Genomic DNA, 19,558 nt, shown 5'->3' with positions numbered 1-19,558 from the left:
TCTGAAAGAAGCCTTCTTCAGATTGCTTTTGATCTTCTGTATCTACTCTGAAACATACGTCTAGCTCAGTTTTTCTTTGTCCTGTAGTTGGTGACATTTGTAAGGGTCCTTGTGAAAAAGTGCCTGTGTGTCGTTGGTTTGCAGAGTTGACTCTTCAGTCAGCTTCTCTGGGCCAGTTTAGGGATTTAGGGTTTGTTCACATGAGAGAATTTTTGGTTTTATGTTTCAGAAACCTAGCCAAGTAAGTAACTCACATGCAAGACAATGACCTCTCTTTAGTATGCACATGACACCCTTCACTTCTCCTTCCTCTGTGGAACACATCACTATGGATCAGGACCTCAAAATGGAGAGTTAGAAGTAGGAGAAAGAAGGGAGAACGCAGCAGATCAGTCCTGCTTTGGACAGACAACCAAGCAATCTGAGGACACTGGAGTTTATGGGGAGGGAAAAGCTCTCAGTTCAAGTTAGGTTTTCAGATTGCTTGTGGGTTTTATTTATAGGTTTTCCCACTAAATATGATTGAGTTTATTTTTCCTAAACTTTCAAAAAGGAAACTTGAAGAACTCGAATAAACATGAGAGACACCTGTCCCCTTGCGGCAGGTTGTGTGGTAACTGTCTTTGTAGTGATGTTTAGTGGTCTTGCGATCGTAGGTTGAAATCTCTTAAAGATTGTGCCATGATGATCTGTGCAGTCTCGGGTGTCTATCTGTGGACAGATCCTGTTAGAAAAAAAAGGAGAATTCCTAGTCTGTAAATACTAGAGCATCTGACATTATGCGGCATTTTGTTACCGAAATCCCCGCCTGGTGCGTTCAGGGTTTTGCCTGTAGGTGAAGTGTTAAAAATGCAAGCCTGTGAAGCCAGCCCAGTTTTTTTAAATGTAGAGTTTAAAGTAGGCCAGCTACTCTCCCAGTACTTAGCGAAGAGCTGATCTCATTTTCTCTTTATTTTTAGAGTCTTTTATTCAAAACTTCAGCATTCTTTACAGTCCCCTGAAAAGGCATCTCATTGGAAGTGACTCTGCCCAGTACCCTTCTCAGCATCTAATCACTGAAGTGACAACTGATACCTTTTGGGAAGTGGTCCTTCAAAAACAGGTATGGAATCATGAGAGAGGCAGAAATCATGCCATCTCTCCCTATTAAAATAATCCCCAGAGCCTCAGTTGTGGGGGTGAGCATTCAGGTTTGATGTGCAGATTAATCACATGGCAGTCTTCTAGCACAACACGCATGAGTTACATGCTGGTTTTCTAACTGCAAAAAGTCCTTAAAGAAAGCACATAATGGGGTGCCTCGGTGGCTCAGATGGTTGGGCATCTGTCTTTGGCTCGGGTCATGATCCTAGGGTCCTGGGATTGAGCCCCACATCGGGCTCCCTGTTCGGCGGGAAGCCTGCTTCTCCCTCTCCTTCTCCTGCTCCCCCTGCTTGTGCTCTCTCGCCCTCTCTGTCAAATAAATAAATAAAATCTTAAAAAAAAAAGAAAGCACATAATTGGAAAGATCTAAAAATAAAATTTTTCATCATTGGTGCATAAGCAGCATTTCTTGAATGCCTGCTGGGTTCTAAGCACAATGAGGACGTGAGCCCATTTCCTAGGTGCCAGTAACAGCCGTCTTCCCTTCCCCCAGGACGTTTTGCTGCTTTATTACACACAGTGGTGCGGCTTCTGTCCATCCCTCAATCATGTGTTTATCCAGCTAGCTCGCCTCCTGCCGACGGATACATTCACTGTGGCAAGGTAAGGGAGCCTGCGACACTCCGGGCCTGTGCCTGTCTTCCTTCCTTACGGCTTAGCCATATGGTTTGCAAGGGTCTGCCCGTTGTTCGTTAACCTTGGGTAAAACTTGGTGTGATTTAATTGTCAGTTTAAAGCCATGAGCAAAACCTTACTGAAACCGAAGTTTTCCTGATGAGTTCTGAGTGTTCCTTCCATGGTGTCGAATATTGTTTAGCCCTGATTGAATTCATGGAAGGGTGAGGGGGGGAGCAGTGCCGACCTAGTTGCTAGGATAACCCTCGGATTGGCCAACTCTCCGGAATACCATGGGAAGGGTGCCCACGGACTTGCATGGCACTGGGGCCTCGGCCTAGTGAAAGGGGACAGGTCCCCAGTGTGCTGCCGACCGACCCTGGGACCTGGAGCAAATCTCTCTACCAGGTTTAGTTTCCCTCCTCACTGCTAAAATTAGGAGGAAGGATTGGTTGATAACTATGTGTTCTAGTTTTGTGATTCTGTGGGTAACCGGACATGGCCTCTGTAGTAAGCAAAACAATTTTTAAATCATTGTTTTGTAAAAAACAAGCCTCAAATAAAGAGTTTTTGGAAAAGGTACTAAGCTGTTTGGGGTAAGGGGGGGGGCGTTGTTTAGACTTCAGCCTTCCAGACAGAATTAAATATAAAAGATTAAATCATAGGAAAAAATAGAACATAGAATGTTGGGTTTGCTAGTTCCTTCAAGAGATGGGAACTTTCCAAAGTGAAGCAGTTACAAAAAAATAATTAAAGATAAACAGATTCCACTAGAAAAGGGCTCAATGAGAGAAGTGAGGAAGGTAGGCTTTAAAAAAGGGCAGTAGCTGTATTTTACAGCATCTGTATTTCACCCACTGGATCTGCTATAAGTGATGATTAGAGCCAAATTTGAGGAGTTACTGTGCCATGAGATTTTTCTTTATACATCTTATCTGCCCTGCTCGTTGGAACACTCAGTGAAGCAGGTCTTAGGATCTCTTTTTACGGAGGAGGAAACTGAGTCACAGAGAGGGTAGGTAACTTGCCCAGAGTCACACTGCCTGTAAGTGAGGGACCAGGACTCAGAATCAGGTGTTCATACTCCAGACCCTGAGAAAGAACAAAGGCTTAAGGAACTGCCAAGAGGAGAATGCGGTTGTCCACACAGGGGAATGTTCTTCAGCCTTAAAAAGGAGGGACATTCTGACACCTGCTACAACATGGATGAACCCTGAGGACTCAGTGCTAAATGAAGTACAAAGGTACAAGAGGACACGGGCACCTGGGTGGCCCAGTCGGTTAAGCGTCTGCCTTTGGCTCAGGTCATGATCTCAGGGTCTTGGGATCCAGCCCTACTCAGTGCTCCGTGCTCAGTGGGGAGTCTGCTTCTCCCCCTGCCCCTCCCCACCCCTGCTTGTGCTCACACTCTCTCTTTTAAATAAACAAAATCTTTAAAAAAAAAAAAAAAAAAAAGGACACATACTGTGTGACTGAAGGGATGTGAGGCACCCAGAGGAGTCAGATTCACAGAGACAGAAAGTAGATGGTGGGTGCAGGGGAGTGGGGAGCTGTTGGATGGATAGAGGGTCTCCGTTTTGCAGGATGAAGAAATGGTTGGGGAGTTGGGTGGTAGTGATGGATGCACCCCATTATGAGTGCACTTATCACTGCTGAGCTCTGCACTCAGAAATGGTCGGGCTGGGACATTTTATGTGTGTTCTACCACACTGAAAAACCAGCTGGGGGGCAGGGGAGACACAGCTGGGAGGGACTCCTGGGTGAAGAAAAGACTTGAGTAGGTTTCTCCTGGAGGAGGAGGAGAGTATAAGTAAACAAGTATGGAGATTACAGTCTAATAAGTGTGAATTAAAACAATAACAAAGTGTCATTTACACTTACTAACAGATGCTTTTAAGTGACAGCATCTTGTGTTGATAAAGTGAAGTTGGCACAGTCAGACCTAGCTCATGAATTGGGCGTAACCTTTTTGGAAAGCATGTTAGCAGCATTTGTAAGAAAGCACAAAAATAGTTAACATTTTTGCCCCAGTTAATTTCACTTTGGGGAATTAAGGAACTAGGGCTTGGAGAGGAGCGTGACACTGTGGCATGGTTTATGTCCAACAGGAGAGCCACAGCTAAGTCAATTGTGGCTGGGAGTTTGATGGGATTTTGACCCATTTGTGAGAGCAATGCTTTTCATATAATTAATTGAAAAGAATCGCATATGAGATGGACAAGTGCCGCTCTTCACAATCGGAGGCATATACACCAAGCCCGAATGAGAATCCCAGAAAGAAGGTCCTGATTAGCCCAGTGGAATTCTGAGTGGATGTTTACGATGATGTTTTTCTTTCAAATTAAAATTTTTTTGAAGTAGAACTCAGGAGAAGAAAAGTATTTGATGATAGACTAAAGCGTTCAATGCCACTTGTTTAAAAAACGGAACTCTGATGTTTTAGGCAGGCTGTCCCAGGCAGAGGGAGGAGTGCTGTTTTGTTCAGTTGTTTGAAACGATTATAATTTGGTCATCCTTCTGGACAAATACATGGCACTGATTCACTCCCACCCCCCATTATACTTTCTGGAAACTTGTATCAAGTTAGTGATGCAAAAAATTGCCATCTTTTGTATGCATTGTTTGTGATGATTGACATTGGAGCCTCCTGGCCAAGTGGCCCTCTGTGGTCTGCTCCCTCCTTCTAGGATGTTTTTTTGTTTTTTTGTTTCTGCACCACCTGAGCGATCCCTGCGGGCTGGGGTTGGGGGCTGCTGCCTCCTTCAATAGTAATAAAGCACAGGGTGGGTAGTTGAACATGGGTGTCATTTTTTGTCATTTTCTGCGTTAGAAAATTAATCTAAAATCTGCTAAAAAATACAGGTTTTGTGGCCTCCCTCCAGATTTACAAAATATAAATATAAAATAGAGTGTAATCTTTATTTTCCAGCTTTCTTATGTCTTCAGAGGCTTGATGTATTTTGCACAGTGATTTCCTTTTTCCAGAGCCAATTCAGGGATTAAACTACTTGACCAGATCCCGTCAGGTGGGTGGACTGCTCCCAAGGTGTCAGTGAGATGGTTTTTTGTTTTGTTCTGTTTTGTTTGGAAAGCTCATTTTTACTCTGAGGACATGTCCCTTCCACTCTGTAAGTGAGGTGGAAAGTTACATGTTCTGGAAGCATCAGTTCTTCTTGCCTGAGTTGCAGCCAGCTTGCATTGGCAGTGCACTGACTATGAGGGGCTGGTCAGTGTGGCCACAGCAAATGTTCCAGTCTCTTCTCTTATCGGAGAAGCTTCTTTCAGGGTGGAGTGTCTTGGGCTGATCTTTTACTTTTTCTCATCTTTCCCTTTGCCAGGATTGATGTGTCTCAGAATGACCTTCCTTGGGAATTTATGGTCGACCGTCTTCCCACTGTCTTATTTTTTCCCTGCAACAGGTAATGCTGAATTTTTTCAGTATTTGGGTGGATGGGATTCTTTTGCTGAAAATGAAATGGGTTTAAGGCACTTCAGAAAAGTGAAATGCAAATCATTAGCTATTACTAAACTATTATGAATAAAATACATTGTTCAAAAAATGTGCCATTAGGGACCAAGGGTAAAAGGGCTTTGGCATCACGAGGTCGGATGTGGTTTTGGTGAGAACTTTCCCCTCCCAGAGCGTGTGTTCTCACAAACGTGAATGTGGCCATCAGGACTCGTTTGCCTTCTTGGCCTTAGGAGCATACTACAGTGGATTGAAAGCAAAGAGCCGCATTCACGTGGGGCAGGATAGTCGCTCATTGAGCCCCCGGATGTGAGGCCCTGCTTGCCCCAGGCTTTCACGTGTGTCATTTTCCATTGGGTCCTGCTGATGAGCACCTTGTGCCTCTTGTGCAAGTTGGAAATGGAGACTCTTCTCCCCACTGCACCCCATTCCTGGGATTCAAGGAGCCTTCTCCCCAGGTGTGCAGACTTCAGTGAACGTCTGCCCTGGGGCTGTCACCTTGATGTCTTCACATTTGTCTAAGCGGACTCCCAAATTCAGTGATGACAGTAACTACCCTGAAAGCCCAGTAGACAGGGGTGGGACATAAGCAAAGGGGACAGCCTAACTTGGCAATTAGGAAATGTTAGATGAGGATGTTTTGCTAAAAGGGAAATTGACTCTTGGCCTTTGAAAGCCTGATAAACCAGATGTTCTGCCCTGTTTTAAAAAAAGATTCCCTTTTGTTTATAAAAGAATGGGTCCTCAGGGACCGGTCACCCGGCTCTGACAGTATCTTTCCAGGGGGAAGCATTTGCAGGATTATCTTAGTGAAGTTCCTAAGTCATACATGTGATGTCTCCTGTTCTCATCTCCTGCACTCACTTCTGCTGTTCATTGTAGCCACTGCCATACTTTCTGTTTCTCCAGGAGCGTGCTTCCTTCCTAGAGATTGAATCATTTCCTTGTTTTTTCCTCTTTATCTCAAGGAATTTTTGCTGGAATACTTCCTGGGGTAGTAGGGTCCTGTCACATCAAACACTAAAAACGGAGAGTGACTCATCCTGTTCTGTTAACTGTCGTGATGAACCTTTTTCCTTCTAAGAAGCATTTAAAGTGCCACACAGTCAAGGGATCCTGGGCACTAACACTAGCAATTTCATCTGTGTGGGATGGAGGTCGGGCATGAAGTCTAATGAAGCCTGGTTTTGGAATTTCAAACATAGTCTGGGAAAGCGGTAAAGTCATAACACCCAGCACATGCCTTTGCATGGCGATGTTCTCAGCAACTAGAATGTAGGAGTATGTATTGAGAGAGAGCAAGAGAGAGAGACAGGGAATCGTGTTTGGGAGACTGAGTCAGGCTGTGCGGGGGGCCGAGCTTTCATCGGGAAGCCACCTGATGTCACTGTGGGGATGCGTGTTGGTGTTCCCTGCAGCCCCTCCCCATTGAAAAGTCAAGGAAGTAAATACTGGATATGAGAAGACAGCCCAGCTCTTTGTTTGGTATGCAGAGCTTGGGAAACCAAAGCCTTACTGCTCAGGAATGGAATTTTTCTTATTTCCTAAAAACAGAGTATTCAGCAATGAAGTAAGCTCCTCGTCAGCTGGTTCAAGTTGAGTGTTGGACATAATGGGCCAGAAGGTGTACATGGGCCATGGGCAGGAGCTGACCGCTTGCAAGAGAGGAAATGAAAAAGGTCTTTTTCACGATGCATATGCTTATGTTATTTTTAGTGAAGAGAATATGTGGGTTTTGATAAAAGAGAAGTTTGCACGTGCACTAGGTTCAAATGTGTGCGGCAAGTAGGGGAAATGTCAAGATGTTGACAGTTCTTTTGGAGGAGGATTCCAGGTGATGTGAGGGCTGCGCCTTGTTTGCTTTGCAGCTGGTCCCCAGCGAGCATGTGTTTTATAGTCATGGAAGAGAGAAGCCACATGGAATGGCTGTGCCCCTCCTGCCCCTGCAGGTCCGGCTCTTCTGTGCAGGGGTGTCTTGGAGCCGCTCTGCTCGCACCACTCTGTGTGACGTTGCGGAAGTCAGGTGCTCTGGCCGGGCCATGGCTGAGGATGTCCCGGGGCTGCGGTGGTTTACTGTAATGTGGGCCCTGGGAAGGGAGCAGCCCGCCTGCCCCCACTCTCCTACTCCCTTCTTTGGAGTAGAGGCCTTATATCCTGTTCCTCATGTTTTCATCTAGCCGTTTAGGTGCTAGAGGTGCGTGAACACACTCCTAGCAGATTGAGAGCAGATGCACACCGTGGGGCCTTTTATGACTCCACTTCCAAAATGATTCCTTTGTGGAAGTTTGTTCACACCTTGTGTCCTTGCTACTCCTAGAAAGTTGGAAAGCCATTCAGCACACGGGTTCGGTGGATTCACAGAGATTGCTCCAGGGACTGGACTCTAGAATAGCGTGCTGACAGGTGTCATTCTCAGTCCTGTAAATGCACACACACTAAGGCACCTTGGCAGCTCTCTCCTGGGGATTCAGCTCCTCTGTCCTGTGAGACCAGGTTTGTGCTGCACGGCTCAGGGGCGGAGCCAGCCTCCGCTTGTCTACTCGTCGTCGTTCCTCGCCCACACCTCATAGGGACCCGGGGGTTTTCAGTCGTCTGTTGAAAGGCTGGGAGTCCCCAGCTCGAAGCAAGTGTCTCTCTGTGAAGAAAACCATGCTTTCAGGAAGGGTGTGGTTATATACTTACTCCACATATTTGACTAGTCCATGTATCTGAAAGTCTCTGTAAATGTATAAAACGGGGCATGTGTGATTTTAATTTCCCTGTGATTCTTCTTTCACTGGGAAAGAGCTATCCATCGGCAGAACACTTTTGGTCTGTTCTTAGATATTTGACCACTGGCTTTGTGTGTGGAGAGGGTGTGTAAGCTTTTAATGGTTTCTTGGTTTTTTAAGGAATGATATGATTGTTTTTCAGCTAACACTCATCATTAGGTTAATTCGTGTCATCTGAACAGCAGTCCCGTGAGAGCGACGATGTGTTTATTACCCCTTTTACAGAAATGAGGCAGTGCAGGGGGGCAGAGGGGTCACCTGTCTGGGCGCCTAGGATCGTGAGCGGCAGCCTTGTGAGTGTGCCCGGCAGGCGGCTCTGGGGCCCATATGTGGCAGAAATGTTGGTTATCAGACAGTTAAATGACAGCTTCTAAAAAGGAATTTTCTACATCAGGACTTGCAACAGAGCTTTGGGGGAACCCCCTTCATACGTCACTTTCCTTCCTTATTCTGTGCTTTCAGGGCGGGGTGACCTTAATTTCTCGGAGTCCCTTGGTTGGTCTTTGTATCGGGTCAGGGCTTGAGTGATACCTCCTCCATCGTGGTAATAAAAATGTCTCCAGATGTTGCCAAATGCCCCTGGGGGGTTATAGTCACCCCCAGTTAAGAACTCCTGCCTTGGATAATGTGTAATAAATGCTGGTGGAAGGAATCTGGCTGAGTGTTCAGTCTTTCCTATTGCACCAAGCACTGTTGACAGCCACAGAGTGACACGGGTGACATCCTCCCCCAGGATATCCTTCCTTACACACCCCTGAGCCTCTCAGAGCTTGCAGAGGCCCCGTTGACCACGCGCTGCCGGTGCCCTCCATCCCTGGCTTGAGGCTTGGGTCTGGGAGCTTCCTGTCTTTCTTGGAAGGTTGTTATCAGAAACTGGACTCTTTGTCCTTAGGAACAAACACATATTTGAGATAAGCCACCTTAATTACAGAATGAGCACATGGGACATCTTCAGCTTCATAGAAAAGTTTTTGCCCAGATAACATTTTCCCCGCTGACTTTCATTAAGTAAAATCCTCGGAATGTCTTTTGGTGGGAAGTAAGCAGCCCGACCTTCGGTTGTGGTGTGGTTTGGTCTACGGATGTTGACAGGACTCTCACCTTTGACTCCTTTCCCTTTCTCTCCAGAAAGGACCGTAGTGTGAAATACCCCGAAGACCTTCCCATCACCCTTCCTAATCTGCTGAGGTTCATTTTGCATCACTCAGACCCTGCTTCCGTCCCCCAGAACTTAGCTAACCCTCCTACCAAAGAGTGTCTTCAGAGTGAGGCAGTCTTCCAGCAGGGGCACATCTCCCACTTGGAGAGAGAGATCCGGAAGCTGAGGGCGGAAATCAGCACCCTTCAGCGCGCGCAGGTGCAGGTGGAGGCCCAGCTGTCCAGCGCGCGCAGGGACGAGCATCGGCTGCTCTGGCAGCAGCAGACCCTGGAGAAGCAGCACAGCCTGCTCCAGCTGCACAGTCGGCAGCTGCAGGCCCTGTACGAGCAGAAGACCCGCGAGCTCGAGGGGGTGGCCCGTAAGCTCCAGGAGCTGGCCGACGCCTCGGAAGACCTCCTCACCGAGAACACGTGGCTCAAGATCCTGGTGGCAACCATGGAGCGGAAGCTGGAGGGCAAGGATGGAGCCGAAACCCTCCCTCCCCCACGGGAGGCCGGCTCTGACCACCCTGAGCCTCCGGGTCCCCCCCGGCTACCTGGCAGCACCCCTCCGCCTTCCAACAGCAGCTCCACGCTGGCGTCCGAAAGGAGCAAGGAGAACAGGACAGACTTTTAAAATGACGTGAAGAAATCAGAGGTGAAAACTGTACATTGGGAATATATTTATGCAAATTTTATTGAAATTTATTGTAAATAAAGATTTTCTCAGTGGTCTAGAAAATCAGGTTGAATGTCATTCAGCGTTTATTGAACAGGGATGACATCCCTTCCACTTATTGCACAAACTTGGTAGCTTGGAGACAGAAACAGTAACACAGTCCATTTGAACATTTGTCTGAAAAGTTAGTCTGTATTTTCGTGGCTCAGTGTCAGAGTTCCCTCCCCATTCCCCGACTGTTGCTTCTGTGATGACATGAGGGATGAAAGGTTGATTTCCTGACTGACCCATCAGGAGACCAGAACACAACAGTGGGGCTATTCAGAAAGAATTCAATGAGAGGTCATAACTTAACTAAGCCATGTGAGTGTGTGGTTCTGGCGTCTACGCTAAAAATAGTAGCTATTGATCAATAGGAACAGTGAGCGCTATTATGTGGTTGTTCGCTGCCTCTCTGGGCACTCCCACTTGCCTCACAGAGACCCCCATCTGTGCGTGCCCCCCCCACCCCCCCGCAGCCTGCAACCCTGATCCGGCCCTGTTACTGCAAAGATGTTGCCCCTGGCAACCGGGGCGGAGGTGGGATGAGGAACCCCCAGGAGTGAAACCCAGGAGAAAAGTGAAGGTTCATCATTTCAAAACCAGAATTTCACTGCCACCGGTTCAAACCTTAGGGCAAGTCTGACAGTCAAGCCATCACGTTCAGGGACAGCCTAGGGCTGGGGTTCCTCGGTTCCCCAGGTGAAGACAGCCTGGGTGTGTGCTGCTGGCTGCGGAAAGTAGAGGTAGAAAGCCTGGAAGTTCTGAGATGTGAGTGGAACGGATCAGACACCCCTACACCTTCCACGTTGGTCTCCAGGGTCCTTCACCAGAAAGCCAGCCTTCTCCCAGATCTTCCAGGGGGCGCCTTTGAGAGTGCTGGCCCCCTCCGGCCCAGGGGGCCTCTGAGGGTCTCCGGCCTCTCAGGCTTGGCCATCCCCGTTTTAGGGGCCAGGGACGTGTCTCCTGTGCTAAGGCCCAGCTGCCTTGCAGGGGCTCCTCAGTAGCCCCCTGGGGCGTCTCCTTCCTGCCTACAGCTCAGACGCTACTGAGCTACCCTTCTCCCATCCTGCAAGCTAACACTTCATGTTTGACCCCCAATTGAAGGGTATGCTGCTGAAACGAAGTGTTCCCTAAGCTCTCTCCTTGGGGTTCCGGAAAGCAGATTATGAGTTCCACATGCTTGTTAGAGACTTGAGTGAGGCCAGAGGACCTGCCATCAGCCCGACCAGTGCTCCGCGGCTAAGCCCACGCCGGCCTCCAGTTTATTACCAAGGATGCCTACACAAGCCATGTTTTAATCACGATAGTGGAGAATGTGCTTTACGGCGGTGGGATTAACAATCTCAGCAGGTTCACTGAAGTATACACAAGGGACACCTTGGAGATGCAGGTTGTGGGGGTGCTGGCCCCATCTTCATGGGAACCCCATCCTGAACCTGAAACTCTACCCGCCGCGCCCTCCCCCGGGGCCCACTAAGGGCGGGCTGTCAGGCCGCCGTCCCAGGGGGCTCTCCTGGGTGCTCATGCACTTGGGGCTCTTGGAGCAGGGTTGGGAGACTCTCCTAGGTGGCCCGCTGGGGCAAGTGAAGTCCAGTACCCAGCAGATGGGTGGTGCTCGGAGAAGAAAGGAGACTAATGCATGAAAAGGAGGAGGGGGGACCCTCAAGATTTCCTCCCCTGCCCCTTCAGTGCAGAAAGTATTAAATAGAACAACAAACAAAAAACACCATTTCCTCTTTGCTGGGCCAGCTGGGTTTCAGATAAAGGTAGCCACCACGGGCACTGGTGTTCCTACCAAAGCTTATGACGAGTAATGCTGGGGCGGGGCGAGGGGGGGACAGCAGTGGCGGGGGAGAGTGCTCAGCATGCTCAAGAAACTGCTCTGCCACCAGGCCGCCTGGCAGCCCTCGGGACGCGGGCCCCGGCTCGTCCTTCACCGGCTCTCAAGCAGCGGCGGCGGCTTCCTTGCAGTTAACTCCACTCTCAACAGGAACTGGTTATTTTGTGACCGAAGGGGTGGGGGGCGTGGTTCTTCCATCCGTTGCTAACCAAGCACAGATCACCAAAGCACCCCAGCTGGTCAGCCACGAGACCTAAAACAGACATGTCCCGTCCTCTGCCCACACACATACACACGTATATATTAGAGGCCCCGGCCAAGTGCAGTGTGGGCCTTCCATGTCTAAGACCCCGCCCCCCAGCCTTGAGTCAGCTTATCATGACTATAGTCTGTCCCATGTGCTCTACACGGGATTTTTAAAAATCAGCAAAAAAGGGCTTCAGCACATGCTTCCGGGGCCTATTTACAGTTCACAGGTTTGTGAGTTCACGTGTTACAGTAGTAGCTCCATCAAAAACAGGCTCAGCTCAACATTCAAGTAACAAAAGCGCTACGGGGTCGTGAGCCCCGGCAAGGTCAGGCCTGCCCACTGCCTGCAATGGGCAGTCCCACCAGGAGGCGTCCCGGCTAAGGACGGCCAAGGCCTCGGGAGCCAGTGCATGCGGTGATGAAGCCCAGCCAGGCCATGCCGGCAGGTGTCAAGCCTTCCCCAGCAGCACATCTGTGGTTCTGCTCCTCCCCATGCCTCTCAGCCGGCTGCAAACAGGCCTCGGAGCCTCTGCATCCCAGCTCAGCCGTGGACGTCTGGGCCGTGTGGGGTCAGCTTGGCCTTTCTCTCCCCGCACGGTCCCTTGGCGGAGTACTGCACCAGTAGGAAGGGCTCCTTGGTCTCGCCATCGCCCACGATGCTCTCCTCGTCTTCCGACTGGCTGATGTGCTGCAGGCGCAGGTAGCACCAGCATCCCAGGATCAAGGCCCCCAGGGCAGCGATGGCGATGAGGATGACGATGACCGTGACCACGCCCGTGGTGGGGCTGTGGTCCATAATAGACATGGTCAGCGCCTGGGGAGCTTCCGCAGGAGGAAGCTCGTGGGGCCGTCTGCTCAGCGAGGCTGGAACCCAGGCTGGACCCGAGAGCCCTGAAAGACAAAGCAGGGTGAGGCTCCACCGGGGACTCCACAGGGCCCTGACAGCTCCTAAGCTTGGGGCAGCCGGGGTGGGAGGACCTCTCCCATAGGGGCTCTTTTTAATCAGGTCTTAAGCCTGACCATCCTGCCCTCATCCTAGTGAAAAACATGCCGGATGGCTTTCGCTGTTTCTAGCACATGACGTCATGAGCATTCCCTTCGCTCCCAACAGCCCACTTCCACTTCCTACCCCTGACACCATCAGTGCTTCTGCTACCAGACAGAAGTCACCCTCGCTCAGCCAAGGAACCAGAGATGCAGGGAAGTGGGCCCATGACCTGCAACCTCACTGCAGTCCCCCTGGAAGCGGGAAGAGGGTCTGTACGAGAAGAATGTTCTGAGAGCCCAGCCACACGAGGTGTTCAGGAACTGCCCAGGGACAAGAGGAGCCAGTACTCCGTGACAGCCAGACACGAGGGAATGGAAAGCAGGGAAATGACCTCAGTCCCTTGCTCCAAGGGGCGACATATGTAACCCAACCAAGTCTTCCGGAACACCTGGGAGAGGCTGCAGCAGATGACAGCCTTTGTCCACAAGAGAACTGTGACCCGCCTGGGCAGAGCCTTCAGCAGCCCAGTCCTGGAACGTGGAGGCACTCAGGACAGCCTGGGGGAGGGCAGGCGACAGCAGGGGCGGGCCCCAGACAGCAAACGGGTCAATACGCCAATGCCATGCCAGGAACACAGGGGCCGGGGTGCCAGGGCACTACGTTGGGCGGGGCAGGCGATACCCGGGGAGGTGAGGCCAATGCTGAGGCAGCAGGAAGAGCCAGCCCCTGGGGAGGAGCATTCCTGGCAGGGGAATGGCATCGGCGAAGGCTCTGAGGCAGGGGAGGGTCTGCGGGCAAGCGCAGGAGCTGAGGGCGGTGGGCAGCAGGAGCGTGTGCTGGACCGCCGCCTCCTGGCTGCTGCCTGCCTCAGACAAGCCTCTGCACCTCGCTGGGCCTCGGATTCCTCCTCTGTGGACGGGGCTGGTGAGGGGCACAGGGGAGTCAGCACTGGGAGGCCCAGCAGGCAGAAAAATCCCAGACCCTCTCGGGCGACTGAGGCTGCAGGTGCTGGAGCCAGCCGGCTCCCCCGCGTCCCAAGACCCTGCACTTTCTAACTTGGCCTCCTCGCCCTAAAGGAAGCAAATAAGAGTAGTGAGCACCCGAGCGTCTGAGGGTGGGGAAACGCGTGGGCCACCCTCAGCGCTCAGTAAGAGCTAGCTGTTGAACTCTGCAGAGATGGCCGTCAACACGGAGAGAGCTTTGGAAGGGAAGGCTTTCCCTCCAGACAGGATGGAACCTGCCGTCCTTGAGCAATAACAGCCATAATGAGAAGTGATCTTACCCATACCAAGGAGACTCTCTGCCTACCCAAGGCCAGGCATGCCTGAAGGTCCAAGGCAGCTCAGTCGACGCCCCTGGAGTCTGTCCAGGGCCCTCCGCCCGAGTACGGCCCTGCCAGCTGTGCCCACATGTGCATAGACGTCCTGGGCGGGGGGGGGGGTGATACCCCTGACGTCTACCCCTGTTACCAGCTGCAGGCTCAGGCTGCGGCTGTCACTCCCACCAGGCTCTGTGGCCCACCTGTGTGGGTCCACTGTAGCCAACGCCCCTGTGGCCCAGAGGAAAAGCCTCAAGTCCTACGGGGCCCAAGAGGCTGCGCCCACACCCCCTGCTTCTCCCCGGCCACACTGACCTCCAGGCCTTTAGCCAGACAGGTCTCTGTGCCCCAACGCTCTGCTCCCCTCCTCCGGTTCAGTGGGCCTCAGCTGGGGCCACTGTGCCTCCCAGGGGACATCTGGCAATGTCTGGAGACATTTTTGTCGTCACCACCGGCAGTGGAGGGTTTCCTGGGATGGAGTGGACAGAGACCAGGGGGAGTGCTAACATCCCACGGTGCAGGGGACAGCCCCCACTAACAGAGATCCGGCCCCAAATATCAGCAGTGCGGAGGGTGAGAAACCCTGGCGGGCCCTGGTTAACTCCAGGTCAGGAAGGGACGCCTGCCAGGCCCCGCAGCCCAGGAGGGTCTCCTCATCCTGCACCTGCACCTGCACCTACTCCTGCCCTCCTTCCAGGGCGCTTGCTTCAGTGTGCAACCCTGGCTTCCACAGCATGGCCATCTGGTTGGCACCTGCCTCCCCCATCGGGCTGTGTGCTCCAGGAGTGGCCCTGCACACTGCTGGGCTGCCAAGTGCACAGGCTATCCTGGCCTCCTCTCTGCCACCAGCAGGGCTGCCATCAGCTCCCACCACCCCTCTCAGCCTGTCCCCTCAGGCCTCCAGACAGGACAGGTACCCAGCGCCGCATGCCCCGCCCAACAGCGCCCCGGCTGTGCCGGGTGAACCCCTCTTCCTGCTACAGAGGACGCCCACCTGCCTTGTCCCTCCCCTGGCCCTCTTGTGTCCGGCACCCGCTGGGGTGCCTGCCCTCCTACCAGGCTCCTGGACAGGAAGGCAATGCAGTATCAGTTCAAAAGGGGAAGTATATGTGTGTTTGGGGGCAGGAAGCAGGAAATCAAACAATGGCGGCAAGACCTGAGGAGGGGGGACCCCTAAGGCCAAACCTGCCAGGGAGCCTAGGAGGCACCTACCAGTTCAAGGGGAAGCCACATGGTCCTGGGACTGATGGGGAAACTGAGACAGAGGCAGCCCCAGCTCAGAGGGACCCTTTGAGAGGACTGGTGACCGCAAAACCCTATCTGCTGCCCCCGCCCCAGGCCAGGAGGACTCTCACCCCCAAGTGCACAGAGCCTGGTTGACCAGGCCATGGGCATGCCTGGCCTGTGCTTACTGGCGCCACCCTTCCCCTCAAGTGAGTTGTTTGTCCCTGCATTCACTCAGTGAATATTTCCTGAGAAATGATGGTTTAAAAAATCTGCTCACATCAAACCCTTCCTGGCATCAGCAGAGAAGCAAAACTCCCTGCCTCCCTGGATTTCTTCACAGCCTCCCTGCCCTCCCACCTCAAACTTTCTGTTCCTTCTTCCTGGAATGTTCTTTTCCTGACTGTCCCATGACTGGCTCCTTCTTACCATTCGGGGCTTTCTCCGTGGGTGCCTCTGGGAGGGTACCTTCCCAGACCACCCTGGCTCCAGACGCCCCACCACCCCACACCTGCCATTGCCTTTCATTTTACCATTTCGATCCCCAGCCCTATTACCAGTGCACAGTAGGTGCTCGATAAATCCCCACTGAGTGTTCCAAGCCCGGAGACAGTGATGAGTTAGAGGGGCCCCTGCCCTCATGGGGATCGTGGTCGGTGGCTCCCACCCGAGCCCGCTCTCCAACCCAAAGCCACTCCCGGGACCCTCCGCATGGGTCCCCACACCTGTCCCAATAGACTCCAGGAAGCTGGCAGCCTGAGTGCAAGGGCAGGTGGATTCCCAAGAGGTCTGAGCCCATGAAGGGGCAGCTGTCTCCACGTGCTAGGAGGCAGGGAGAGTGGGGTGCCACCGGGAATCAGAGCCCGGGGGACATGTGAAGCATGACGGTGGCCGGCTGGTTCCCCCTGAACCCCCGTGGCCCAGGCTGGACCCTACCCACTTGCTTTGCCTCTCCCGACTTCCCTCATGCCCTTCCGAGCCAAGGTATCTCCTGCAAGTCAGCTGACCCCTCACCCTGATCCAGGCAAGCACACAGGGTAGGACAGGGATGCCACAGCTTGGGCTGGGTTGACACCCAGGATGGAGCGTGGGAAACCTGCACCCTCTCAGAACAATCATCAAAGTAGTTCAATACCCATTCCAAACACTTGCTTCATCCTCCCAACAACCCTGTGGCTAACACGGCTCACCAGTATCGGTCCCACTTTACAGATAAGGAAACTGAGGCACAGAGAGTTTGAGTGCATTGCCCAAGACTGAAGAGCCAGGATGCTGGATGTACCCCCAGAAGTGGGGCCCAGGAGATCAAAGGAAGGGGTCTTCCAAGTGCAGAGGACCGGGGCCAGCCTGGTGGACAGAGCGGAGCCAAGAGCCTGGAAGCTCTGAGTGCTCCGCGGGGGGCGGGGGGGGGGGCGACAGAACATACCTCCCCACCCCCAACCTCTGTAGCAGCTCCTGGAGAATTCCCTCAGTCAGGATGAAGGCTAGCACCTGAGGCCATCTGGATCCCCCAAAACATACAGGACCAATCCTCCACCCTCCTGCTCCGTGGACCCTCAATCCTGCCTCCCCGGGCCAAGGGTGGCCTGACCCTCGGATCTCACTCACAGCTCCTAGAAAAACAAGCTCTAAAGTCCAGGGTCACCAGGCTGCTGAAGCCCGCCCGAGGACAGGGCACTACTGGGCAGAGTCAGGATGCAGGGGGAATATCTACTCTGCCAGATCCAAGCAGGCACTGGGACCCAAGGACACATGGCACAAGGCTCCTGCCGACCAAGAACAGCAAGGATGCAGATGGGAAAAAGCATTATGGGGCTGAGGCTGTGTGCAGCCATATAGCCAGTGTCATCTCGGCCTCCCATCGGCCACCCAATCACACCCCATCCTCCAGAAGAGGAAGCTCGCACTAGAAACCCCTAGATTCCCTGGGGGCAGAAGAGGAAGCTGGTGCAGACCGAGCCCAGGGACTGCCCCAAGGTCAGTCTGGGTCTCCTGGGGCCCAGGCCTGTGACTGGTGCCCCCACCCTGTGAATCAGCCACTGGTCATTCTCACAGGGTCAGCCCACTTGGCCAAACAACTTTAGTAATAACAGCAGATGCCCAACGAAAGTTGCCAATGACTACTATGTGCCAGACGAGGAGAAGCTAAGCACTTCCACTTCACACAGATCCTCTCTCCGCTCAGCCTCAAAACAACTGTAGTGTTGTTATTAAGCCCACTTTGCAGATAAAGAATCTGTGGCAAGTTAAGTCAATTGCCCAAGGTCACATAGCTCAAAGTAGCTGCACAGGGAGTCAAACCCAGGCAGCCTGGATTCTGAATCCCAGATTTCAACCCTGACACAAAAATGTCATATTCTTGGCCCCCACCTCCCCACTCTCCTGCCTCAGGCCCAGGGGTCAGGTAAACCCCAGTGCGGCCCCCGCCCGGGGGGGATGGGTGACAAGTGCTCGATGCTGGGGACACAGGGATGACAGGCGCCCCGGCAGCTACCGCGTGCTGAGCGCGGGCAACGTGCAGGCAACCGTGCCAGGCGAGCTCGACGCACCATCTCATTTAACCCTGCCAGGCGACGCCGTCTCCCCCACTCCACCACGGAGCTGAGCGAGGCTAGAGGAACGAAGGGGCTCGGCCCCCTGGGCGACAGCTGGAGGGGGGCGACAACTGGAGAAGAAACTCCAGCCGGCCCGACTGGGGCGGGGGGGGGGCGAGAAACGGGGACCACGATACCCAGTCATGCCCACGCCGCGCAGTCACCGCCGACGAAACTCGGCACCAAACGCTGCGGCCCGTCCTCAGTTTCCCCACCTGCGTAATGGGCGCCAGACGTCGCCAGGACCCGCGCTCCCACCCCTAACCCCCGAAGCCCTCCGGGCCACCCTGGGGGATGCTAGGACGCCCGCCTCCTCCGTTAATTTTAAATAACCCGAGGCGTCCCGAGGAAGCCAGCGGCCGGCCTGGGGCGCGGAACTGCGGGCCGCGGTGGCGGGCAGGCACTGGGGGACGGGGGGGAGGGCGCAGAGACCCGCTCCCCGCAAAGCGGCCGCCGCCCCCCGCCGCCTTCTTTGTCCCGTTTTCGCCGCAGCGCAGCGGACAAAGAACCCCCGCCCGCGGGCGCGGTCCTCCGGAACAGACCCTCCTCCCGAAGCCGCGCCCCCGCCCGGGCTGCCCCTCCCCCGCCGCAGAGACGCCCCCCCCAACCCCCTGGCCCACAGCTGAGCCGCCCCGCGCGCGCCCCCAGCCCACCGGGGGCCGCCCCTTCCCCTCCCGCGAACCCCCGCCCGGCCCGAGCGCCCGGCCCGAGCGCCCGGCCCGCCCGGCTCTGCTCACCATTGCGCCGCCCGCAGCCCGGTCCGATCGTACCGCAGCAGCCCCGCGGGCCCGGCTCCGCCCGCCAGCCAGCCCGGTCCGGCCGCGGCGCACCGTCGGGACGCAGGAGCCCCGCTCTGCGGCGGGCGGGGCATCTCCGGCTCCGCCCCGGCCAGAGGTGTGGCCCGCTCGAAGCGGCCAATGGAAGCCCGCGCTGGGACGGCGGGGCGAGCCGGGGCGGGGTCACGTGCGCGCAGGGCCGGGGCGGCCCCGGCGGGGCGGGGGCTGCGCGCAGCCGGCAGCTCTGGGGGCGGGGGGCGGACTCGGCTTCGGCGCGCGCGGATTGGGCGCCGGTGGGTGCGGGGCGCCAGCCGCAGCCCTCCGTCCAACGCCGCGAGGTTGCCCTTATTCCCGCCCACTCACAGAGAAGGGCAACTGAGGCGCACCGCAGGTAAGAGTGTTGTCTGGGAACAGGGTGCCGGGGCACCCTGGGCCGGGGCTGGAGAGAGAGCGGGACATTGCAGTTGAATGTCCTAGTTTGGGGAAGGAGCAGGTCATTCAGTCGTTCGTTCATTCATTCATTCATCATTTGCGCATCGGTTCACTCCACCCTGCGGAACACCCACCGGGTGCCTGATTCGCCGGTGGCCGAGAGAACAGCCGCCAACAAGACCAACAAGGACCCTGCCCCCACGGAGCTCTCCTTCAGGTGCGGGCTGAGCTGCGGGGAATTTGCAGCTCTTTGGCCGCTTGTAATCATGGCTCTTTAACGT

General features: G+C 54.0%; 2 protein-coding genes across 3 annotated transcripts in view; one reads left to right on the top strand and one right to left on the bottom strand.

Annotated features, from left to right (window-relative positions):
• Positions 1-9,877, top strand: part of TXNDC11 (thioredoxin domain containing 11) — a 57,977-nt gene extending 48,100 nt beyond the window's left edge. The window contains exons 9-12 of one of the 2 annotated variants that reach the window (XM_028117663.2): positions 960-1,102; positions 1,637-1,746; positions 5,097-5,177; positions 9,127-9,877. In XM_028117663.2, the coding sequence (XP_027973464.1) occupies positions 960-1,102; positions 1,637-1,746; positions 5,097-5,177; positions 9,127-9,772 (980 nt within the window). In that variant the 3' untranslated portion in view covers positions 9,773-9,877. The remainder of the gene's footprint in view (positions 1-959; positions 1,103-1,636; positions 1,747-5,096; positions 5,178-9,126) is intronic. The other variant, XM_028117664.2, reaches the window with a different exon arrangement.
• On the bottom strand, positions 9,808-18,916 carry SNN (stannin). Its single transcript, XM_028117666.2, has 2 exons — positions 18,807-18,916; positions 9,808-12,836 (listed from the first exon to the last, which is right to left on the bottom strand). Exon 2 carries the CDS (start codon positions 12,748-12,750, stop codon positions 12,487-12,489), a length of 264 nt encoding a protein of 87 aa, XP_027973467.1. The 5' UTR covers positions 12,751-12,836; positions 18,807-18,916; the 3' UTR covers positions 9,808-12,486.
• Between the last annotated feature and the right edge of the window lie 642 nt (positions 18,917-19,558).

Source organism: Eumetopias jubatus, unplaced genomic scaffold (genome assembly GCF_037043125.1).
Source record: "Eumetopias jubatus isolate StellerSeaLion01/CBP00866 unplaced genomic scaffold, mEumJub1_p1.0 scaffold_12, whole genome shotgun sequence".
Classification (NCBI taxonomy): Eukaryota; Metazoa; Chordata; class Mammalia; order Carnivora; family Otariidae; genus Eumetopias; species Eumetopias jubatus.
The sequence above is the reverse complement of the archived record's forward strand: the minus strand, read 5'-3'. Positions and strand labels throughout refer to the sequence as shown.

Excerpts from the sequence above, each read along its gene's own strand:
- SNN (XM_028117666.2), bottom strand. The coding sequence starts at position 12,750 with ATGTCTATTATGGACCACAGCCCCACCACGGGCGTGGTCACGGTCATC.